This window comes from Cotesia typhae, unplaced genomic scaffold, assembly GCF_013202065.1.
Source record: "Cotesia typhae breed Kobodo isofemale line unplaced genomic scaffold, CoteBio_Ctyphae contig_33, whole genome shotgun sequence".
Lineage (NCBI taxonomy): Eukaryota > Metazoa > Arthropoda > Insecta > Hymenoptera > Braconidae > Cotesia > Cotesia typhae.
In genome coordinates, this window is record NW_027423741.1 from 2,622,519 (window position 1) to 2,649,740 (window position 27,222).

At 32.6% G+C, this 27,222-nt stretch overlaps 1 protein-coding gene across 3 annotated transcripts in view; it reads left to right on the plus strand.

The window, feature by feature from the left end:
* LOC141526261 (uncharacterized) overlaps positions 1–27,222 on the plus strand; it is a 112,626-nt gene that overhangs the window by 6,723 nt on the left and 78,681 nt on the right. Inside the window, exons 2-3 of one of the 3 annotated variants that reach the window (XM_074241168.1) lie at positions 4,990–5,173; positions 22,632–22,766. In XM_074241168.1, the coding sequence (XP_074097269.1) occupies positions 22,758–22,766 (9 nt within the window). In that variant the 5' untranslated portion in view covers positions 4,990–5,173; positions 22,632–22,757. The remainder of the gene's footprint in view (positions 1–4,989; positions 5,174–22,631; positions 22,767–27,222) is intronic. The other 2 variants (XM_074241167.1, XM_074241169.1) reach the window with 2 other exon arrangements.

Consider the following 27,222-nt stretch of genomic DNA (forward strand, 5'->3'; position numbering starts at 1 on the left):
GTTATATTTGCATAATCCGCTTAAATGCTTTACTTTGTTCTTCTTAATGCCGATTCCCTTTTCCTATCTCTGTTTTCTTCTTATTGTACTTGCCAACTATGCAATTGCATTTATTCGAGAATAATCAATATATATATATATATATATATATATATATATATATATATATATATATATATATATATATATATATATATATATATATATATTTTTATTTATGGTAAGTTGTCAGCCATCAAGCGACAGCGAACAAATGTATTTTTATTTTTATTTTTTAAGACTTTAGCTGGGAATAAATTTTTCTTTGACAGAAAATAAATGAGGAACCCAAGCCAGGTTTTATAGAAAAATGTTTACATTTTATCAAGTACCGGCAGTTTATTTTAAATATCCTTTTTTATAGAGTATTATAATGAGGAGGTAAAGGAATTAAAATAATTTAAATTATTTTTAGTAAAAAAGTAAACTGCAGATAAGATAGCAGTAGTATGATGGAACAATTATAAAAAAATTTTCTCATTATCCTGAAACTTATGAGTAAACTTGTAATTGGTTATTACTCGAGTCGAGTTAATAAAAGTTGAAAAGCTATTTTTCTTGGTTTCTGATTTAACTCGGCTCGCTCGTGTCAGGTGAGGGGCAGCATCAATTACGTAACAGAGTTGAATCGAGAGTAAAAACGGGCTAGGTGTATAATCATATAATAGAGAATGTAGAGAAGAGAATTCCCGAAGAAAAGTTTGTCTATAGACATACAGACATCAACTTACTTCCCGTCTTCCGTATTTCCAACGGATTCGAGTCGAGTGTAGTGTACTACAGAGGATCGTTGACCCCATCCTCATCCTCACGAGTTTTATCCCCAAGAGGGCGAATCTGTGATTACTGGTGAGTGTGCACTGTTCGCTTTTAAAGTTACTCTATATGGTATCATGGAAAATAATAAAATCAGTTATAAATTGTATAACCACCAATAGAAGATAAAACTCTTATTTTATTATATTTCTATTTTATCTCAACAGTTATTTATTGGCCTTATTCCAATAAGGAATTTTATAATTGCGCCAGACAAAGTGTCTCGTAGTCTGAGTCCAAATTACCCTTATGAAAATAATTTATATTAAAAATATTTTTTTAAATTTAAATAATATAAATTTACAATAAATAAATAATTTTTAAAACTAAAAAATATTTTTCCTTCATAGATAATTTTTTGTTTATATTTTATCCAAATTATAGATTCTAGTAAAACAATTATTATTTTAAAAATTACTTTTAAGTTACATAATATTTTAAATATATTTTGAATATAAATTTTTTTCATAAAGCTAATCGTATTAAATTCACATACAGACCAGAAATTTCCTGTTCCTCTTTTTAATTCAATTCGTAGCAAAAAATCGTTCGACATTTTTTACTTCTTGTCTTTTATTTCACATCGTATTTATCGAAAATTTCCATAATAAAATGAAAAAAAAAAAAAAAAAAAAAAAAATTGAAGACCGGGAAGCTGTCAGAATTTAAGTGAGCAATATTTTATGAAGCACATGCCCTTCTGACGGCCCTTCACATCCGCATCGGTCGTTGATGTTCCTACTGATAGTGATGCTTTTCACGAGTGCGTCGTTACGCAACCGTCTGGTCTAGTAAAGTCCGTTCTTCTTGTATCGGGGTTCCTCGTTTCCCCTTTTCCTGCTACGTCCTTGTCATCATTTCTCCTCCCAGATTAAACTTACCCAAATAACAAATTCTAAACACGTGACAACGTGTCTCTTTACTCTATACCTCACTTCTCGGTCTCGAAACTCGACTGCATTGTACATCAACAGCAAAGTCGCTTATAACCCAGAAAAGTACAAAAAAGCTCAACCTTTCCTTTCATTTAGACTCGGTGTTCTACACGGGGCTTGAATTTAAGGAGGGTTGAATGTATTGTTGAATTTATAAGGTAACAACTAACTTTACTATTATGACGCCGGTCTCAGTCTGCGACACCTTTCACTTGTCCTTCCGTCTAAAGAAGTTTCTTCAGCTTCATTTTTAGTTACAAGCTCCAAGTCCTGGATCCTAGATCCTAGATCCTACAGGTTATGGGTCATGCATCCTGGAAAAATTCTATCCATTATATATAATATAATACTACGGCTGTCCAGTAGCATTACTGGTCACCGCTGGCTGGACTTTACGTTATTTCCGCAACGGTTTTCCACAATGCAGCCAGTCGACATGAAATTGATACCAACTTTTAGAAAAGCTTTCTTGGAAAAAATAAAAAAAGAAGTTGTTAAGTAGAGAAAAAAATTTCTTAGCTCATGAAATTTTTTCTTTTAGGGATAAATATTTATTTAATATTTATCGGCAGAGATGTAGATGTAGCTGAAGAAGGGTTGTCTTCATTCGGTTATCGATTTTCCCTTGTGTCTCTCGTCATCCGCTCTTCCTTATTCTTATTCACAACTACCACCAGAGTTATATTTTCAATACTCACACTCATTTCACACTTTGTGTTTATATTAGCTGCTCGGGATCGTATTTCGGGAAAGTTTTAATGTATGACAGTAACTACACTGTTAATATTACTATGCCAGTTGTGTCTCGAATAATCAGCTCTATAATTTTCGTGTCTATTGTTTTGAATACAAGGGCGAATTCGTGGTTCTCGTTTACAGAGGAAATTATTCTGAAGTATGCGATAAGGAATTTCAGTTTTACGATATTAAATTTATTAAATCGTTTATTTGGTAATTAATTATTATTTATTTTTTTTTTTTAATTTTTATTTTAAAAAAGCGCTTGCACTTCTTGTGATGAGTTTCTGCTGGCTCTTTAGGAAAGCAGTTGAAGTAGAAGTAAAAGTACTTTTGAGAGCAAAAAATAATTACTTCTAAGGAGATTGACCTGAAAAAAATTTCATTTTGTGAAGATTTATGCCTGAAGTTATTTTATTTTAAGCTTAATCATTGGATCAGAATTTTTTTTTTGCTATAACAGGTATTTATTTGATAACGAAAAAATTTTACTGGAAAAGTAGAAAAACATTTTCTTAAAATTACAATAACAAATTTTTAAACTCAGAGCCAATTTTTATAAAAAATTAAAATAAAAAACTCCAGTCTGATTCAATAACTTAAAAAAAAAAGTAATTTTTACAAGAGTTTAGAAAGATTAAATAAATTTAAAAAATAAAAATGAACATGAAAATTTTAAATTTATCAAATGAATTTTTTATTATAAATTATTTGAAAAATTAAACAATTCATTTCTATTCTATAAACTATGTTTAGTAACAATATTACTTTTATAAACCAATAAAAAAGTACTTAACTCGATTGCATCTTGACCATTACACGGGTTTATTATCAACAGCAGTAGAAATTCCTCCGAGAAATTCAATGTCTGCACATAACACGTATACATACATATATGTATTTATGTAAGTATGTAATGTACCTACAGACATGAAAGAGGGTAGTAAATGGAATAGAATTGTTGATTCCTTTAGTTAAAGGCGTCGTGACCCTACCATAGCTATTTGGTCGAAGTTAACGAGCTGGTACTTTGAGATCATTACTGACCTACCTTTTTACGAGTTATGCAAATGCCAAGTATCATGAGTAGTGAGTAGACCTGTCAATGTGGATAGGATGACTTGGAAAGTTGCCTGGCATAATATAAGTAATACATAAATGTTTAATATGGAGGCGCGATTCTTACTCTCAGATCCACGAACCCAGATGTCTATTATGTTGTTGTATGGCATTAAATATGTAATAACCAGCTCGGGCTTATTCATCCGTTACGTCAGGACAGCCAATTTTAGTTATTTATTTTTGCCTTTTAACTTTAAGTGTGCTGGAACATCAGTACTTTCTTTTAAGAAGCATCATCGCTCAAATAACTGGTCCGTTGTTCCGATCTTTAGACCAATTGGCACAATTTAATTATTTACTTGTAAATTTTAGACTTTAATGTAGAGTAATTATATCTACGATAAAAAAAAAGATAAAATGAATCATTTAAAAAATAAAAGTATTTTTTACGAAAGTTTAAGTGAAAAAATTGTTCGATTGAAATTATTGAGTCAATTGATTCAATAAAATGAAGAAGAAAAAAAAAAACAGTGATACACATTGAAATTCACTAAATCTTACAATTGTTTAGACATCAACGGCATCAATCACACTCAAGTCGACTGAATAAAAGGTGACGGATGATTTATTATAAAGCAAATTAATGGGATTATCTTATCCTCATTACTGCGTCTGGTAAAAATTCCGGTGAGCAAAAAGAAACAAGAAAATAGCAAGTTTAGTATAGAGAGAACAAGAGCTCCGCAGACTAACGAGGCAATTAGAAACAACGAGGTCGCGAGAAATATCGCGAGTCCGTGCCTTGGATCAAGATAGATCCACTCGCGTGTTACGTTTGAGAAAAAGGTTATATATCCGCGAATTCATCTTGTCACTTTTATTAAGACAAATTTAAGACTCCCCTACGGTATCAAACCCGCGCTTTGCTATCTTTAATTCTTTATGAAATTATCTTGAGAAATTTAAAGGAAAAATTTTGAGCGAAAGGGTGGATCTGGATAAATCGTGAGTCAGGACGTTAGAGAATTGGCCAACTGCCCGGATAAAATTTTTCTCGGGTTTAATTTCTGACAGAAATGTCATTTACACTCAGTAGTCGCATCACAACAGACTGCAGGATAAAGTTGAAAATATTTAATGAAAGGAAAGAAACGAAAACTCGGATACGTGACATTAGAAATTTTTATTGTTATTATTTTTTCATTTTAAAACAATGAAAGAATATTAAATTAATCCCTCGACATATCTGGCACAAATTCACCTCATTCGTGTAATAATATTAATTATTATTCCTTTTGTTATTATTGTTATTATTATTATAATTAACTGTTAATTACTAAAAGTTTGAGTATAATCAGAAGGATTAATAAATTTAAATGTTGAATTTATAATGATTCAGAGGGAAGCCCTTGGAGAAGCGACGCCTGACAGGACAGAAGCAGGTGGAGGGATGATTGGATGTATGACGGAGTACCGAGAATAGAAGAGGAGGATGAAGGAGGGTTGTTTCAGCCCGTATTTATACACCCAGGGGCAGAACCCACTGCACCGCGAATAGACCGACGACTCATAATACGAGTTAGGTGAGTACAAATGGACTCTAGAGTGAAAAGTTGTTTCAAAGCGTCTAGTCCAACAATAGACTGGATGGAAAAAAGGGAAAAAGTCCGCCAGATTGGAATGAATAGTATATATGTATACAGAACGAGGAAAGTAAAGAGATACTCTTTTTCTATATATGTATAATGTATAAAACTATGCCCCCAGAAAAGGTAGAGAACTTTTATGAAAAAAGTAAAAAAAAAATATGCGCGATTCCGCCCTCGAGCATCACCGACTTGAATGCCAAGGTTCTGCTCTTCTAGGTCGATAATACTCGTCGGATCTCGAAAAAATCTCTTTTACTATTTTATTCACATGAGCAGTAGTATAGAGGAAGAACCTCAATGTCGTGCAAATGAAAAGATACATTTTTTTTATATAATTGTTGTACTTCGGATCCGTTTTATTGTAGAAATTTACAGTCTTGAGATAGTTTTGATAAAATGAAACATTAATTATAGTTTAATTATTTAATTAATTTAAGTACACTAAGCACATTTTTTCAACAAAATTTAAACAAAATTTTCAAACTTTCAATCGATTTTACTTAACTTTTATCATGTCAGATTTAAACTTGCAGAAAAAGTCCAATTTTTTGTTCGTGACAATTCACAAGACCGATTGCTTCGTAATAGAACGATATCTCTATTAAATTTGATATACGACGAGGTGCACGATATTCTCGTTACCGCACAACATACAGGCGAAGCTTCATGAAACGAATATCACTCGGTATTTATTTTATTTTATTCTATTCTCTGCTCTTTTTTATCATAAATTTTTCAAACACATTCTTCTTCCATTACAATGCTGATAAATCTCTTACAAATGGAATTTTTTGCGGAGTATAAAGTCCCGGGTGTAGTACACATATATATTTATAATACTAGAGCGTATCTACATACCATTTCTAGTACTTTATATACTGGAATTATTATTCGATGTTACAAATACCTTTTTGTATATTTTATTTCAAATGCGTACCTTTTACATCGAATTTATTCAATTGGTTTTTTTCCGGATCTCTTTGTGTCAAAGGGATCGCAGAGTTTACGATTTTTGCGACGGAGTAACTCTATCGCGGATGTTTTTCTTTGCCATCGTTATTCGAATAATTTGTTGACTAAACATTTATATGATATTGAATTGAATTTTTAATTTCAATTATAAAATCGTACAACAATTCAAAGTTATCGTATTTGAAAAATGTCATTTAAAATTTTTGTATTAACTTGGCTGTGTTCTAACTCCCTCGAAAACAATTTTAAGTATTTCGGACTTTCTTAAAGTAAATGTTTTCCTTGTCATATATTCTCAATTTTAACAATCCGCAAAGTCCTCGAGAGCAAACTAATGCATAATGATCTAAAATATAAGCTAAAAAAATTCTGAGAAAAGTCCAAATATTTATCTCATATTTACATATTTGAATTGTTATTTCTTTTCTTTTTTTCTACCCATTTTTTGTGAAAAGACTTTAACATTATTTGATAAGTAGGCAACGAAAAAATAATAACAAATAATAATCTATCTAAAAAAAAGACAAAATTAATAACATACGTGATTGAATTTGAATATCTAGCAGTATCTCTCCAGCGAACCGATCAACGGCCATCACACGATTTATAGAATCTCCCAGATGTTTTTAGTTGGCCACTTTATCGGTAGAGTGCCAACGATAATGGAATATAACGGGTTGGACATTTCATTTAGTCGCCAGTTAAATCGATCCCTTATTCTCTTTTCTCTCTCAATTGCATCTACATCGAGATCGACCAAATAACATAGCCGTAGTTTTCTCTTACACTTTTTTCTCTTACCATATTTTTTCACTTTTATATAATCAAACTGATCGAGTATCTATCACAATATTCAAAGTAATCGCGTTTGCGCATCACTTGTGTATCATCAAGAGTACCAAAGTACATATACACCGTCATGGTGTTAATCAAATGTTATTTTGTTTACTTAGATTAAATTAATTTATTATGTGAGCAGTAATTTTTCCATCAAACAATAGAAAGCGATTTCACCATTCAAAATATTGTAGAAAATTATTGCTCTTATAAAATGATCAAATTATTAATTAATGATCCCACATCTCGTATTATTAAAAATAAATGATTTAAATTCCAATAATTGCCGTTGAAAATTAATGTCACAGACATAAATTAGTGGTAATTGAAATTTCAATAACTTGATCATTAAATTATATCAATGAATATTCAAAAAATTTCATTATCAATTATCAGTTATTAATTTTAAATTATCGTTTTATTAAATTCGTATAAAAACAAATATATGAAAATGAATATTTGTTTCAATACGTATGATATAATTTTATTCGCAAATGTTGACACTAAAATTGCCCATTTATTTGTAATATGTACTTTCGAATCATTTGTATTAAAAGATAATTGCAATATCGCAATGGACGCGGTTCAACAAAAAAAAAAAAAAAAAAGGAGAGGCCTATAATAACATAAAACGCGAGAGTGGAGAATTGATTGAAATATTCATGCGATCGATTGAAAATTATTAATCCCTTTGAGCGTAACTCGGTAGGCTCGTTTGTATAAAATTCAATGCTGAAATTCTGGGGTATGCATGGCCGTGGTGAATGAACCTAACTTTCCTCTTTTCATGGCAGAGTATAATCTTGCAAAGATAAAAAACCCCAGTATTAGTTTCAGACACACACACACACACACACACACGCGCGCGCGCGTACTTAGTACTTGTACATAAAAATTTTCAATATGATTTAAAATTCAATGATATAACCTGACGGCGCTCATCTACGCAGAGAATAAAACTTAAAAGGCTGACTGAACTTATAAAGTGCTGAGAGCCAAAGGAGATTATGACCAAGAATATTATACATTACATAAATCGCCAGACTTTAAAACTCAATCTTTTATTATACTTTTTTTTTTTTTTTCGTTTCATTTTTATTTTAATACCGGTGATATCTTTTGACTGATGCGCACTAATCAACGGCGGTCAGATCAAAGTGATTGGACTGACAAGCTTGGTCCTTTATACCGAAAATGTTAACGGTAAATTTGGATCCGTGATAGCGAGTTTGGTTACACTCTGCGACGCTTATTTTAGTGATACGCGCGCTAATTTCGCTCTTGATTTTCAGTGAAAACCTTTGTCATTTATTTTTGTCGAAAAAGAATTTGATTGGCTATGACTAGCTTAGTTCGAAAAAGAACTGGTCAGCTTTTAGAGTAGCATTTTGGAGGATCTGGGTCAAAAAGATGATTAGCAACCAATGAAACTTTACAATCAGAAGCGACATTATCGGATTAGAAAGAGTAATCCTGTATGATAGCATGTAGGAGCATAGTTACTGAAACAAATAGTTTTTCATGCTACGCCACTGGATGGGATATTGATCGAGGGGTCGTCGTAGGCCCTTATACTCTCGTTTTATTTCACTCTCTTTTACTCCGACTGTCTTTCTCTGGCGCCAGCCTACTCGTGCTCTCGAGGTATATAAGTCTTCACTTACTCGCAAATACACACACACACACATACGCACAGAAAACCGCAGAACTTGGGAACAAAACCCTCACCTCGGAGGCGAGGGGTTTAAAACTCTCTCTAATTCCTCTCTAATTTCACGCAATGCCGGAAACTACCAAGACACCAAATGATCCAGTGGCTATTAAATATAATAATCCCTTGTTGTAGTTGATTGCTGCGAGTTATGGAGAGTGATATCACTTTACTTCATTTCATTTTGCTTGTAATGTCAAGCAAACTTTTATCTGCTGTCTTCAATTTATTCCGATGTAATTTAATTATTTGATCAGTTGAATTTATGATGGGGAGCCTGTTTTTTGACATGCTTGTCGATTAAAGTTTCTCGATTATGAAAATACATCGGACTTGTCAAGAAGATTTAGATAAATTTCTGATGGATGGGAATAGTTAATAGTAAACTGAAAATAATAGTCAATATCAGACTGTAGACAGGACGAGCATGAGTGATTATCGTTGACTATACTATGACTATCAAGAACCGGTATTGCCGGGATATGACCACTTAGAGACATTGTGATTTGATTGCGGCCGGAAATAAATCGATATCCGCGATTGCTTGAGCTCTGTCAGCACGCAATCTCACGTATTATTTCTACTGGTGGTTTCATTTTTCTTTGTCTTGGGGAAAAAATCTACTAGATTGATAGCTATTGACATTTTGTTTATTTTTTTTGACTTTCGATTTATTGATGTTTTGATAGCTTAAAGGTTGATTGACTTTATGACATGGAAATTTTTAATTCAATTCAGCATATTGTGATGAAATATATTCGAAATAATTTTATAATGATCGATTGAAAAGGAACTAAGAATTATATTAATTACTAATCAGATTTTTGGAGAATTTTGATTTTATATTTCATGTATCAAAATACATTTGGGAAAAATTTTGAACCAAAAAGATTTAAAAAAACAATTGTTGAATTAAAAAGTTGTTTTTGGTTTACGATTTTTTTTTTTATTTAAAAATATGTTCTTTATTTGAGAATTTTATTTAAAAAAATTCTCTCAATAAAAGTATTTTGTTTTTACAGTATCTAAAAACATAATTTGTTTTTGTTATTTGTCATCTGTCATAGGAGATTGCTATTATTCGTTTTGATTAAATGTCATATCAAGCTACATAGATAATAAAATATCATTTCAAGTTGTTATTTTCATTCCCTACTGGGTAATGATTTCTCAGAACTAGTCGACGAAGGCCATGCCGTTTTATTTTTAGGCATATCATAATCATTATCATTACTTTTATTTTATTTAACGATATTGAATTCAAATAACGTACGTGGCCCTACTGAGTAATTCAAAAGCAGATAAACGAAATCGCGAGAAAAACAGGTATAATACTTACGTGAGAAAAATTACATGATCTTACGGATGATGATATTTTATTCCGTAGTGATAGGACATAAAAATGAATGAGCCGATAGCGTAAATTTAAGTGCGAGGACAAGTAGGCCCCATTATTTATTCCGCGTGGCATCTTAATCTTTTCGTTTTTCGTCTCCAACTTCTTTTATTATCTTTTTTTTATTTGTTTGGTTGTTCGACAACCAGCAACGTTAAATAAAGGTTCTAACTGACGGAACAAAGATAAATATAAATATAAAACAAAGCTTGTCACCAGTGACAAACCCGGGGATTTTCAGCAGACGAGCCTTTGAATATCGAGAGAACCAGTCCCTAGAAAAAATAAAAAACCGCGACATTTACGAATGCATTATCCGGCTCTGATCACTCTACTTTGACCCTTTTAAAGTTGATTCAGGCTACAAGCTACCTTTGTTCGTTGTTAGTTTCACGAAAAAACAACTTTACTTTGTTTAGTACCGGCGCATTCTCCTCGTTTCTGCCATGGAACCTTTCATAACGGTGATCGATCAATTTACTTTAATGTATTCGTACTATATTCACTTATACATATGTACATATGGAGAACAGACATTTAATAGTACACGCGTAAATTAACGCGTCGAGTCAGCCAAATTGATTCACACATAGTGTGTTAACCACGGACAACCGTTTGCTGATAATTCACCGAGTCCACACACGACAAAATTTCATCACGAATTGACCGCGAACCAATCCACTCAGCAAATAAAATATCATTGATATTTTATATTTACAGGGTTTTTGGCTACTCATATATTCTGTGTGTGCTGATCGTTATAATTTTTAAAATTGAGGAACTAGTATCAATAATTAAAATACTGTGTATAAAAATTATTTCGTTTAAAAATTTGTTGAGATTAATTATTCCATTTATCAATTTTATGCAAGTTAAAAATTGATATTTTGGCGAATTCTAGAATTTTTTTATGCAATTTAACGGAAAAAAAATTTAAATACGTAGAAAGTTAACAGAAAATTTAGAAAAAAATTTTTTTGAAGTATAAATATTTTTTTATCTTAACGCCGGATTGAATTTTTAAAATTATTTTCTTCCAATTCATACGTATTGTTACATTGTTTCATTTTAAAACTTGAGTTTCTCGTTTACAATTTACAATAACGCTAAACTCAATTTCTTATTTTAAATGGCAGGGGGAAGCCCCGTGGGATCTATAGAGTTTGAATTACTTCATAAACGTGATTCATTCATTGAAGATATTCGATCGTCATACATCCTATCTATATCATCGAATATACATTCACGAAAACTCGCATAACATTTATATTCAACTGACATTTTCCAATGAATTTTCAATATAAAAGTAACTACTTAACTCAAAAGCTGAGTCCTGAAAAAGTTTAAAATTCCAATGTATAATGACGTTATTAAAACATCAATGCTTGAGTAATGAAATGAGATGATCATTAAAAATTGTATCATCAAACTTTCCTAGACAATTTAATAATAATTTTTTAGTTATAATTATAAATAACTGCTTACATGTGTACGAGCCGAGATAACGAATGCATTGCAAGTGACTTAATTATGTTACAATTCAGAAAAAAGTAAAAGCCGCGGGGTATGCGTATTAATTTTGAAGAGCTCTCCATATTGAAAATTGAAGCCGTATGATATTGTATAAGATAATATGATAATATATTAAAGAGTCGCTGACAGTTAGTACGTAACCCAATAAAAACTTTATTGGGATTGTCTGTGTATAAAGGGTACACGTGTCTGACCCTCTGACATTCCAACCCTCCAAGGCACTCTGGACAGCCTGAGTAGCCTCTGTCAGACTCCACGCACTCATCGACTACACTGGCATCCTACACAAACGCTCTAATTGCTAATTATTTTGATAGACATATTAATTTCATTGCCGGTATTTCTTGTTTAGTTTTCGATATTTATCATGTTCAATGTGACATTGTGGTAAATTTAAGTTTTTAGGTCGATAGTACAAAAAATTCAGATGATCGAAAAAAAAAAAAAAGGATATTAAAAAAAAAATGTTATCTTATTCAAAACTCTGAAGCTATTTTGACTATTTGTAACGTCTAAACTGTACCGATTAAATTTTCTTAGCAAACAAGTAATTATCAGGCACCCCGGAATTTTTAATTAAATACCGCGTATGAGTACATAGTAACCCAGATTTTGTTGCTTGTTGTGCAAACTTTTATCAGGCCACTCACCACTTATCGGAATTTTCATAATACAGTCCACCACAAATTTAACTCGTGGGTGAAAATCTCGAGCGAGTTAAATAGCGCTGCACAAGTTAAAAAAAAATCTAATAATCATAATTCTTGGGTCGAATGGTAAATTTACCTAAACTACGGATACTATTTTTGCATCCTTTGGTTACATACCTACGTACAAATATATCCATACATAATAAAGGTTATCCGGTTATCTATATGAAGCCAGGATCCAGGCGTAGCCCAGAGGCTTGTATGATTTAATAAGTCAATAACCAATAAATTACTGGAAAAGCTTCCGCTCATACTTGTGTTGTCCGTGTATTATATAATGTCTATTATATTCAATGTAGGCTGGATGAAAATAGGGCTAGAGGTTGGCGGTTTGGGTGTCGGGTTTAGACAAAAGCCAGATATTACTATCACACATCCCTCCGCTGACTCTGTCAGAGTGTTGCAGGTTTATATAGTTTATAGTGAACCTCAAGCCTTTATGAAAACTGCAAAATCCATCTAATCGAGAGCCGCTTATTTAGCAATGCGGAAACGCTCGTCTAGGAAAATAAACGAGACATAAATCTAATCCTGTCGGCCAATATATTTGTTATACTTGCTATGTGTTAACTTTAGCATTCTTCAGATGTGTTACACAAACAAAACTGTCTACTTCGGTTTCTTATGCTTTCTTTGCGTTCTGTTCCGTTCCTCGAGTTATGTTATTGATTCAACAGACTTATATGCTACTGCACTCCAAGCCTGAGATTCTGTTGGTTTTAAGTCAAGTTAGTTCTTTCTCGAGTTGCTGATTTTATGCCACTTGTTTGGTAGTTTTCTCTAAACAGGGTTGCAAAAGTTAGACGTTTTAAATATTCATTTTTTATTTTATTAATAATTAAATTATAAATGGCTGATTAAAAATTGTTTCAGTAATCATTTTTTAATGAATAGATAATTTAATATGTTCAATCGATGCATAATTTAAAATGTTGTTTATTTTTATTACTAAGTTGCTGTATTTTTTAAAAATTTATAATTACTAAAATTTAATTGATATATTTCTGGAGAAAAATTTAATGAATGCATTTTATAAAAAATTAATGAGTGGAAAATTTTAATTAAATAATCATTAAAATAATTTATAAATTTTTTAAATTTATAATTAAAAAAAAATTGATAGGTTTATTGAAAAATGAATAATTAACATAAAGTCAATTAAAATTCAAAAAAATTGATCACTTAACTACAGTTATCAATTTTAATTCAAATCAAAAATTTTTCTACTAAATAACTCGCAATAGTAAATTCATTATTTCATATTTGGAATTTTAAAACTTTTTAAAGAAAAAAGATTTTTTTAATCCCCCGATAGAGCGTGACACATTCACTCTCATTAAAATCGACGTTTTTAATCTCGGTAAGCGATGTCACAAGAGTTCCGTTTATACAATATTTGTTCTTTACTAGAATTTTTTATATTTATTAATGCACTTGAATGAACGAGGATAAAAAAAAAGAAACGTATATACAGAAACAGAAAAAAAAGCACTTTACTTTAAAAACGTCATGATGGAATATGATAGATACGTATGTCAAAGCGCGATGCAGCCATTGAGCTCCGGAATAATTGAAGTAATGTCTGAGCTTCGAACTTGTCATAAAATTTATCAAGAGTGTCGCCGAAGTGAAACGGTCCTCAAGGGAAATGTCCAGATTAAGGGCCAGAAAACTTTTGAAAATGTAATAAACCTACATCGCTTTCCGTCTTCGGATACGGCAACTGAACCTGGAAGAGATGAAAAAGTACAACCTACAAGTCTACTTCTTACTTGTTAAGTTTCAACTCTCTAGTTACTAGCGTAAAACTTTTTTTTAAAGATTGCGTTATTCGTGTCATAAAGAACTTGATACAAAAAAATTAACTTTGATACACGCAAAAAAAAGATTTTTTTTTAAATAATAAAAGATGAGACAAGGTTGCGAACTTAAAATGAAATCAAAAATATAAATTTATAATTTTCTTCTAACTAATTAATATCAATTGACAATTGAATTATTCTTCGGTAATTTTTTTCCCCAATCTTATCTCATCTCTCATCCACTTAAGCCTGAACTTGGTAATTGATATGCTGAAACCATCTTCGCTGTTTACAAACACAATACGCGTACTAAGTGAGAGTCGAGATTGTTTGAGGTACGTTTTTTGTTCCTTCAGTTTCTTCGCTTTTTTTCGGGATGGAAAAGTTCTGCTTTGGATACTCATTAAGTAAGCCCTCGTATCGTCTCGAAATTTAATTTTTTTCCGAATAAAAAAATGTTCTGTTCCCAATTCGACGATGTTTATCCATTAATCAAAATATAACTGCAAAAAAAGAGAGCTTTTAATAAGCTCTCGCTTAATTACTCCGGCGTTTAATTGCATTAACTTTGTCTGAGATTCGAGCCAAAACACTTAATTGGCGCGGCCTTTCTAGGTATATTATGCTTTATATTTTATTAAAAACTTTCTCGAGACTTATTAAATTTATTTTATAATTTTTATTCTTCGCTTATTGCTTCATTACACTGAGTATAATGAGAAAACTTTTCAAGGTCTGAATTTATTTGTTTAGTCAAAATAAATTCAACGACTTCATCAATCCTTCTTGAATTTTTCATTCAAAAAATAAAAAAAAAAAAAAAACAAACGAGAGTGAAAATTCATGTATGTACATTTTGATCCGAACAGAAGGGATGAAAAATTGACAAGGTAATTAAGCTCAGGGTTATTTCTACAGGTTGAGTGGTAAAAAAGGTATAATTCTCAATTAAGCGAAGTTTATTACTGCCCGCCGGCTGGCAAGCTCATTGGCTTCTATTCAAACTGTACACGAGTAGAATGTATGTTACTCGATCCTATACCCTTGATCCTCGATCGGTTCTCCTGGTCGGCGCTCGTTTCATCCGTTACTTTCTCTTCTTACCTTTTACTCTCATTCATCTAAATCATGTCGGTGGAAAATTGAGACATGATTCTATGTAAACATCTCGTTGGAATTAGATATTCAAATATTTATGCCGACAGAATTTGATCTTAAAAAAAAAAAAAAAAAAAATTTTTTTTTTTAGTATTTTAAATGAAAAAAACTTTTTCTTAGAATATATGTCTAAAAAAATTAAAACAAAGTAAAGGAGTTGACATGCCGGGTCAAGTCGCAATCAATGATAAATGTTAACCCAACAGTTTATTCTGTAAATAAACTTTTTACTAGAGCTTATACTTGCCCAGTTTACTTACAAAAATCTATTGTCCTGCCGTAAAAACAGACTTAGCTCCAAAACAATAAAGTTAATCCGCAATTAAAGTTTAACTCGCGGGAATGGAGAAAAATCACGTTCGCATGTTTCCATCAAGCCTTACACAGAAGATTAAATAAAATAAAGTATAAAGGATTATGGAGAAGGAGTATGTACTACACAGAAGGCAACCAGCATGTAGATGTGGCTTTTTATGATGCTCCAATCGACTTAAATACCCATAAAATAAAGACATAAATTCAGAAGCAATATTTTCCAAGCCGAGAGCTAAGCAAGGAGCAGGAGAGATCTAGCTTACACAACAAATCCCTCGTATTTTACGCTCTGGACCTCAGTGGCCACAGAACAGAATTAAGGAGAATTATTCCTCCACACAGATGCTGGAAACTGGACAGTGAAAACACCTGCAAGTTCGTCTACATGCTTTTGCTACTGTGTAGTCTGAGGTTTTGTGAAAAGTGATCTGGTTGACGGTTACGGCCTTCTCGGATAAACTTTACGAACATCCCGGGTTACTTACCTTTGACTTTAACGTTTTATATGAGCCTGAGTAAGAGACAGTAAATGCCTATGAGGTTCTGGCTAATAGTTATTTACCGTTTTGTTTATTTCGACAGTTAGATGTTTTTATTTTTGAATTAAATTATTGAAATAAAAAAATAATAATGATAATCGCCTAGAATTATGAATTATGAATAAAAGGAGTCTTTTATCATAATAAAATTAATTAGGGTATTTTTTTAATAAATTTTATAGCAATAATGCTATAAAAAATTTACTATCACCAAAAAAAAAAAAAAATAAAATAGTAAAAACGTCGGAGAAAAATTTTTGCTCATTTTATTAATTATATAGATCAGAATAATAACAATTTTTTTCTATGAAGTCAATAGAGACTAGAAGGAAAAGTGAAACATCTAACTTGTCAGCGGAATCGCGAGAATAAATCGAGTATGGAGTGAGAATGTTCTGCGGTAAACGCGTAAAAGCTTGTGCGCTGGTAGCACAAGGAAAGAAAAATAGTTAACGTTACCTGAGATTCAAGCAAAATCGACTCTCGACTGGTGATAAATCGCGAGTATTTATTAAACTGATAGGTGTAGTGTATAGCGAATGCTCTGAGTAAAAAATTCCGCGACATTTAACAACGTCTATAAAGCTGGATAATCAATTGGACAGAATCACCAAAAATTTTAGTGAGTTAATAACTATTTTACATTGCAAAATTACGTTAAATAATTGCCAAGACTCCCAGAGAGCTAATGTTTGATGATAAAGGGTTCATGCGCTGACACGATCACCTTTTCGTACCGCTTTGAAGGGCGATAAGCCATTTTTTGTTTGATCTATAAATCAATTGGTCTGTTTGCAATTAAGCGTCGGGAAATTCAATACCCTTATCGTTAAATTAAATAACCCGATATATTAGTTGTGCATGTATATCTGTAGTCTCTAGTGGACTAGAGTGTGCTCGGCATTATATCGTGTGCCATTGAAATACGATTCTTCCCTTCTGATATTATATACAGTATTGGAGAATAAAGTCCTCGTGTGAGAGTGTTGCCTCGAGGGACGCTGTTACATTAAATCGTGGGGGTGTAAGTTCAGCTGTCGAGTATTAGTCTGCACCAACAAAGATATCTCCCGAGTTGTTTACGACATCTCGATAATATTCTTTACCTTTTCATCGTCTATAACATCCGGAGTGCTTTTATAGAAGCTTCATAAATCCCGTAGCTTTCAGGTACTTGCCAAAGCTAGTACGGGTATTTTACCCATTTCGACACTCTTATACTTACACCATACCAGCACAATCATAATCATAACAATGCTTTATACGTGTCCATTATGAATATCTGCAAAAATATTTACAAATTTCATTTCACGGCAAAAAAGTTTTTGCTTTTTTTTTTTTTTTAAGTTTGAAATCTCCGAGTTTTCTCGTAAATCTTCAACAACTTCCACCTTCTAAACTAATCTTCTGAAAATTTTTTTATAAGACCATATATGATTATAAAAATAAAAAAATAATTTGTTTTAATTTTTAAACTATTCATTTCTTATCAAAATGTGTACATCAATTAAATGTATTACAAGATCAGCTTCTCAAGAGAGTAAAAAAAATTATTATTGTTTTACAACTTAACTTTCTTGAAAGGAGACAATTCAGCAACCGTGTGCCATCTGTCGGATATTTAAAAAATTATCATTGATAAAAAAAATTTGTTTGACTATATCAGGCCATATATAGGCACATCAGGACAGAAATAAATTATATGTGGACTTATCAGACCATTCTAGAAAATTTTTCACGGAGTTTGCTTAGGAAAGAGCTGATTATTCTAGAGCCGAAGCAGCATGACGTAAAACGTAAATATAATAGCACGTTATCGTGAAAGAATTTCTAAAACATGCTCCGCTTAAATACAAACATTGAATCGTAAATCCATTAAACACACAGCAGCGCAGTGCTGGTGGTGCAAAAAAGAGAAGAAACCTCGAGTCAGCTATTTGTTGGCTGGTAATTTAACGTGAAATATTGAGGAATTTAGCGAATGGAGTTTACTTGCGTACGGTACATTAATTACCAGGTAACCAGCGAGCAGCCGAGTAACTGCCTGAATATTTCATAAAAAACATAAAAGTTATTCATACTACAGTAATAAGTATAATTACTATTATAGCAAAAGCTGAGTTTGATATTTCACTTAAAAAATGACAGACTGGTTACCATTCGCGACAACGTGGCTCCTTTATCTGGTGAACTAATGCTGGTGCAGCAGTCTCCAAGATATTGCTGTTGGCAACCAGATAGACCAGCAATTCGAGTGTCCATGGTTCGAGCCAACTCAAGCCCCGATCAATATACTTACGTCCGCAATCTGCTGAACCGTTTTTAGTTTCGGAGACTGAGATCTAACGCTAAAAACACTTGAATAATTGTAATTATTATAATTTCTCCCTCTTTGGGGTAATTCAAAAAACCTACAATCCGCATGGCTGTCGAGCTCTGAAAGCAAAATAAGCTCGGTCCCGAAAAAATGTTTGCTCAGGCAGGTTATTTTTTCTGACATGTACTTGTACTTTTACTGTAAAAGTCTCGATGCCCGGGGTGTTAATAAGAAACAGTCTGGTACTAGTAGTCTACACTCGGTGGCATCCCTCACTAAAGGTTTTGAACTCACGAATTGCCCTGACTGTCGCGATAATGAAGCTCTTTCCATTCAGTTGGCATTCAAGAGCCCTGAGACCCCTCATCACTTTTTTCGTTGTACAAGCTCAACTGCTGCCTATATAGCTATCATCTTCTTTTTATTTAACTTTTTATTTGGATACGCCTCCCCCGCATCCCTTCGACTCTTCTGGTCGTTGTCTTCGTCCCGGGTTCGTCAAAAAGATAGACAGGGTAATGTCGTTCGCCGTTCACTGCTCAACCTTTCTTATTTTACATCTCTAAGAAGCCACATCTTTTTCCCAGCTTGCTTTATACTTACCTTGCGACATTACTACCCTTATAGAAAAAATACGGTCGAGGCTTGGAGAATGTAATCCCTTTACAAGAGAGCTTACACTTTTTAAAATGCGATTACTAAACAGTAAAGACGAAGTTGATTCAACAGTTGACAAGTGGTATTCAGTAAATAATATTTTTCTTAGTTTATTCGGCTTAATGTTATTTTTATTTATTTATTTAATAAGTTAAAATTATTGTATGTCTTATTTCTTAAAGTTGTCTTTTGTGTTACGGTTAAATCTCTTTTAATTATTTATCAAACAAAAACTTTGCCACTATTGAAAAAAAAAATATGCAAAAAAGTAGAAAACAAGATACAAAATTCATTTCAATATTATAATGTAGAAATTCATCAGTGCAAATATTAATTAATTAAAAATCTTTTTTTCACCAGTTGTAATAAATATCAATCTTATTTTCTCATTATAAAATGAAAATTTGTTATTTTATCACGATATTGTGCAAATATATGCTCAAGTCTATTAATTTTATTGAAATACGGCTTGTTAAAAATAATGAATATCCCGAAATAATTGTGGGACGTTGAAATGTTTAATTATAAGTTTTGATGAAACTCGGAAAATTTAAGCGAAACATAAAAAAAATTTTTAATAAAAAACGATGAACTCGGATCACAGAAATAAAATAAAATGTCAAGGCTAAGTGTTGCGTCATTGATCATCGACTGAAGTGAATATTGTTAAAAATAAAATAAGGTATTAGGTATTATTGAAAACTGAGGATAGCAGATGATAGTTTGAGACAATAGTAGGTCCAATGGTAAAGTATTATGTTGATGTGTATTATCGCGATAATTAGTATAGTAGAAATAAAACAATGCGAAGCCTTGATGCGCAGATGGATTTCCTGACATACGAGTTCGTCGATGAATGCTCAATGCGAATTACCACCCACGTGGGTTTGTAAATCAAAATCCCACTATCGATCTCCACCCACCCATTCACATAGCCACTCGCAGACTCCAACCCATACAGTAACGCAAAATGACTTTCATAAATTCTCAGCGTCAAAATTACGTGCTGAATATACGTGATTTAACGGGAATTAACCACATGTTTATTTCTATGGCAATACAAAATTATCTAACGTGATTGCTTATTCCATTAACGCGCTGGTAATATGATTTATTTATGTCCATAATTATTTGCACCGGCGTTATCATTTGCGTGGATTTGGTGATTGTTATTGGTATTTGCATTGTATTATACATTAGTATTAATTTAATCGTAGGATATATTTGATTAAATTTGATTGTTTTAATAGAAATTAGTTTCGAGTAATAGCAAATAGTCAAATGTAAATTATTACATCGCTACAATTGAACGGTTCAAGCTTCTAATCTTTATTTCGTTATATAATTAAGATTTTGTCCTTTAAAAAATTGACAAAATGACAAAACTTGAAAAAAATGAATGAATTGATTAATAAATCAAGTGTCAACTCTGTAACACACCCCGAGTAAATTCTCAATGTGGCCTGCAAAATCATTTTTTTTTTTTTTTTTTTTTTTTTCATATTTTGTACTTTTTCTTTCAATTCCAACCACCCCATGTAATGTTTCGTTAAAAAAAGTTTGCTATTTCTAGTTCGATTCTCAGATAAAAAAAGCAACAATAAAAATAATTCGGGTTGTAATGTGGGAAGCCATTGCAAAGTAGTCTCGATCTATTGTTGCGTGGAATAAATAATAGTCTATTGAGTTATGTATACGTGGATATAAGCATAAGAAATGCATTATTCGGGGGCGCGGACTGTGAATAGAAACAAAACGCAGACATAGCCTCCGATCGTTTGGTCGGTACATATAGTTACATATATATAAATTTGTATGCATGTATATGTTTAATGTGAGCATGATACGTGGTCGCATCGCTTAACGCCCCGTTGGCAGGATTCTGAATGACAGGAGAAAGCCCCGAGGGCGTCTAGTCCACAGGAGAGAGATAGAACCAGACAAAAGCGGGAGAGAAAAAGGGAGAATGCAAAATCCCAGAAGAGTTGGACATGAAAAATATAAAATGATATTAAAGTATGTATGTGGGTGATGATGGTTCAAAAACACAAGATGACGACATACGTAACGTTACATAATGCATATCAGCTCGACTCGTTTTCCGGTGCGTTTTCTCAAACTCCACGTCATTAAACTCCGCTATCACACACACACTGACTTGTAGAGTTGCTCGAGGAAACCTCTGTACAATATTATTCACGCATGTGCCCTTGTACAAAGTACAACTGAGCCTCCATTCTCTTCTTTTCTCAACTCTTTCTTTCCGTTTTCATGAGAATGTGTTTTTGTGTGTAGGCTGTACAAGGGCGCAGGCTGCAAGGGTAGTTGATGGTTTACTAAGGCTGAACCTTCTGCGAATCCTCCGACCCTTGACTTCGGATCCAGACGCGCGTGCTCTGTCTACACACAGTTTATATTTCTTCAAGTAAGGGTGTGTGTAGCCAGAATTAAGCGGGTAGCAACTACTGCGACATCGTCGTCGCGTATTTAAATAAGACTGCTACTGCTGTTCGTCGATTCAAGAGTTGAGAGAAAGCTAACGACCAGAAGAGGGCTAGGGCGATCACTACTGCGATAACTTGCATGGTTTCTTTGGAAAAGTCTTTTACTTCAATCTGAAGTAGTTCTGCGCAGATGGATTTATAGAAAGGCTTTTTTGAGGGATAAAAAGTCTACACTATTGAAATTTTATACTTTGGATCTTTAATTTTAGAAGTATGAGCGTGACAATTTTTGATTGAGGGGTTCATAATTTTTCTTTGATTCAGATTTTGCATCAAAGGAACAGAATCGCTTCAGTAAAAAATTGACAAAAATCAAAGCAAAAGGGAATTCGGGTCATGAAGAAATTTATATTTCTATTATGAAAGATATTATATATATTTTTATTTATACGATAAAAAAGTATTTGATGTAAGTTATAACTGAGAAAATTCCTCGAGGTAAAATAACAACTTTTTTGCGGCGATCCGGATTCTGAATCTAGAGAAATACAACTCGAACGGGTCATAATCAAGTAGGATATTGAATGGGCAATAACGGTAACTGTTATCGTTATTTGGGGCCACGAACTCAGACTCAGATATATCCCCCCTAAAATTTCCCAATCAAATGCCATGTGGTTATTCCCATTTCTTTAAGAATTTTATCCCTGTCTATATATTTTCGTGGGAGAGTAGACCAAAAATACCTGAATCGAGAGATACCCTTTTTTTAAAAACTAAATTTCTTAGGTAATTTTATTTCATGATAAAATTTTTAACGATTTTTTTAAATTCAGATGCTTGCGTGCAGTCTCTCACAGTGTGTTTAAAATAATATACAATAAATATAAAAAAATATAACTGAAAATAAAACACAGAGTCAATTGGAAATTGAAATTTAGTTTTCTCTGGCTAAACTCTAATTGTTTTTGTATCTATATGTACTTTCGAATTATTTTCAGTGTTTGATTTTCTGCTGCAGATGCAGTCTGAAGAGCAATTACAGAATTTTCTCGGCACATATAATACATCAGTAATTCTGCCAACTCCAAGAGAAGTCTCGGCCGCCGACCAAAAAAATTTCATTGATGATGAAGGTAAGACAATTAAATTCATTCATTAATTATAATTCGAGGTTTGAGGAGTTAAACGTATTTAGAAGGTCAAAAAAAGCGAATGTTCAATTGATTTTTTCTGAAGAGGCTTTTCACTTCGAAGAAAATAAAGAAAACTCTCTTCGATCGATGGAATAAAATCCTGAACGATATTTTAACTCAATCCTAAAACAATTGCTTTTCGCAATTAGCTTTTAAAACAGTTAAATGTTCAAAATAAAAGCACTCAGTTTGCTCTACTAGTTACCTACCCAATGCTGACATCAGGCCATTTACACCCGATGTAATTACCTACAATGAACAGCGACAATTACTTTGCTCACGGGAAAACCTACACACTTATACGCGAAAATATCTACCTACTAAATACTTTTATTTACATTTTATTTAATTAACCATTTTATTTTTTACTTTTAACTTTTTAATTTTAATTAAAATAAAAACTGTTTCAATAGCCGTAGGTTTAATATCCGAATACGATTCATTAATTAAAATTATCCATTGTTGAAGTTTAACCGTATAAACAAAAGTTTAAATTAAATGGTTCGACAAAAATAGCCGGCCTTTTTTCCCAATTAAACCTAAAGTTATAATAAAACCCTTGTAATTCAAAGTAAACTGATAAAATATTTTTTATCTTCTTCCCTTCAGTCATAAGCCAGCGCGAGTACCGTCAATAAAAAAAAATCCTATTCCCTTACGAAGTAGGGAGATCTAAATAAAAATAATATAATTTCAACGCTGCTGGTGTATCCATGTATCTCAAGTTTCGAACGTTTTTCAATTAATGAAATTAAAAAAAAATTATGTTTTATCTTTGAAGCTGGAAATTTTTTTGCTTTACATAGTGACGGAAAAACATAAAAAAGACTAAATAGCCCCTCAACCTTTACATTTACCATTGAAACTAAAAATTGACAAAAAAATTAATAAAACATCCTTGGAGGCTTCGATTTAAAGTCTATAAAAAAATTGGCAGACTTTTAATTGTCTCGGAAAATCAACTAAAAAATCAGAAAAAAATTTAGAAAGGTCAAAAGAAAGAAAAACATTTTCAGTTTCAAAGGCGAAAAAATTTTTTCTTGAATTTCGTTCACTGAAAAAAGTTCAGAACTTTCTATATTATCTATAGTATCTATATTTATATTGATATATTATACTGTAGAGTAAAATTTCCAGTTCTTTTCAATAATTAATTTTTCAATGTATCGTCTTACGAGTCTCGAGTGTACGATTTAATTGAATCGCGGAGTAATCATGCCGTCTAGTAGACGGAAAAATTTTCCTGTTACTTTGTATGACCTTTTTATCTTGAGGTACAGGAATATTAATGCTAATAATACGGCTAGAGCCGAAGAAAAGGGAACTCAAGGATAGAAGTCGTACTTGATTTGGTGTAGAAACAATATTTTATATGAATAGAAGTGAGGAGCTTTATTTTAGATGAAGAGAACACGAGCAATATTAATAGTCAGCGAAGAGAAGGATAAATCTGAGTGGAGTGAAAAGATGGCAGTTATTGCAAGAAGAAATGAAAAAAGTAAGAGGAGGAAGAAGGAGATATAATAGATGAAATGAGACTGGGACGGTTCGTTTAAAGTTTTGACATGAGATTCGTGAGAGCCAGTGGAAAAATCCCGGTTCGATGTTTAGTTGGTTTTAAACTTTTTCTCGAGTCAATGAGCTAAAAGTCTCTGGAGATTAAACTGAGAAGCCTCGTAAAGACAAAGGTATCAGTCGCTGGTTCTTATCGTGAAACACTGTTAGTCCAAAGATATCTTACGAAAATAATAAAGTTTTTTATGAGTCATTTGCACTCGTAGATTTCTTGACCTAGTCGTAAACATTAAAATTTTAGTTTTTAAAAATTTACTCTCGGACTAAAAAAGATTTTTTTTTTTAATTCAAGAATTTTTTCAAAATCAATAGTAGTAAAAAATTTGAATTAATAAAATGATGTTGTTCATCGGAAAATAATTTATTTTGTAATTAAAAAAAGAAGTGTAACTTCCTTTATAATAAATGCAAATGACAATCTAAAATGGATAGCCAAGCCTACGTGCTCGGTGTGACCTGATAAGTCTCCCATGTATGAAGCTCAAAAAAATAAGCCCGACTTTGTCGACTCTGCGTATTATCGATAGTGTGCCCAATCTCGTTAAAGTGCATCCACTCGCCCGGGATCAAAGCGCACACTCGATGAACCGGTGACCTCGTGGCTCAAGTAGTTCGTCGGCTTTTGAATGCGACAAACTCTGTCCAGCTTTTTTCCATATAATGGCACGTGCGATCGCCTTGCTACCAAGGAAGAATAAATTTCACAAATTTTACGCTACTGCTGATATTTTTTCAATTCAGTTTTCAACAGTTTGAGCATCAAGATTTGAGTCAACATCATAAATTTTTATTTAAACCAAATCTATACATATCAAAGTAATAAAGTGTCTTCAGAGCCATTTATGAAGATTATCTCAGCCAGTTCGAAATATAAAGCCCAGAATGATTAAGCCGCCGACAAACGGGAACTTTTTGAGACTCCTGCGGTAGCTGATGAGTGGAGGAAAAAAGTTCAGAAGGGAGTTTAAAGCTGATATCTCGTCTGAGTTTAGCAGCCGTCGGGCTGTGATCCAATCCCTAAACCTACATGGATATTTTGTTTGTATATGTACAGTATTTAAGTCTATAACTCTTCAGCTCGTCCTCTGTACTTGAAGCCCAGCTCAATTGGTTGGCTTCCATTTGTGAAGTAAAATTCCAGCTCACCGTCTAGTCTATCTCGAATTTGTAGTCAGTAGTCGGTAGTCGGTTGTTGGAGAATCACCAGATTCTCTTTCTACTCTTCCTCGTGCTTAACTCCAACTCACATGTACTTTCACTACATAACACTCTTTCCCTCGTACTTGTATTATATCCGATCTCCAATACCCAGGCACAACACTTTAGCGTCACCGACGTCTTCAGTATCAGTGAGAGCGAGTCAGGCTCCCCTCGTAAGATTTAGCCACTAGCAATATTTCGTTTAACCAAATTATGTTATTAAACCCAAGGTACCACTTGCCCCGATTTAACCTACATGCGATTATCTTCTTATTTCCCTTCCTTCCTTCTACTTTGATCATTCCAACCAACAACTGACAACCATTTCTGCCTCTTTATACAATATTTTAATATTTAATACTATTATATATATTCAAATGAATTCCTGGTTTCTATTTTATTTTATTTTGTGCCGCCCGCTTTTTTTAAATTCCTATCATAAATTTGTTAAATTAAAAATTTTATTCCCCGGGAGCTGAACTTTTTCCATAAACGACATCTCCATCGCCGATTAATAACGTACTTCCTTTTTTTTTTACCAAAGAGAAAAGTTTGCTGCTGGGAACAATATTATATTAATTAGACATTTAAAGTTATACCATTGCCATTAGATGCAGTGTTACAGGAGCTTTTAGAAAACTATAAAAATTAATTCAAATTACTATAATTTTTGCATTTTACCGGTAAATTTTTAATAAAAATCTACTAAAAATTTCTCAATCCTTTTTTTTAGACTGGAAAAAAATTACTCAAACCTTAAACAAAAGCAAAATTTCAAGCGGTTATGATCCCAGACTCACAGAAAATTTTTTTACATTTCTAATGACTAATTTTCCTCATCAAAAACTGAAAAATGATTATTTTAATGATCAATAATTACTGAAATCCCGGCTACCTAAAACTAAAACTTTTGCCAAAATTCAAGAGTTCTAATTAACCAAGATGAAACTTGGGAAAATTATAAACTTGACACAAGGAATCTTCGGTATAACAACAGTTACTCCAGACAACTCACTAGCTGTAGCTTCTATTCTATCAAACTCTCTTGTTCCGAGTTCCCAGCTTCCGCGATCTATTGTACTTGCAGAAACTATCCTCTGCTTCACGTGAGCTTTAACCGTCAGCTTCATCTTCCAGCACCTGTCTAGTCACCCGTGAGTTTCCTTGTTTCGTCCCCAGTTCCAGGAGTACGTGCTCTAATCTAAATATCCTCGACGTCCTGATATTTATAAACAGCCGGGTCTCAATCGAAAAAAGAACAGAGAGAAACATCTAATCTTTGATTTTTCTTAGCGTATATGTTGCCGTCTCGGGCTCTAGGGACGTCAGAAGCTGACGTAGAAAAGCTCATGTGACCGACGTTTCTCTTCTATGTGTTTTACCAGTCGGTGCTTTGCTTAAGGCTCGCCATCTTGTTTACCCGCACACTTCGCCAAGTTTATTACGTACATGTCCCATACTCTTGCTATGTATACATACGACTATTATTATCATTATTGTTATTATTTAATATAACATAATATACATGATACATATGTACGAAAGTTATATAGTTGCGGTAGGAGGTCATCTTCTTGTCCAAAGCGCAACTTCCTGTGGAATGTCACGGCAACTCACGAAT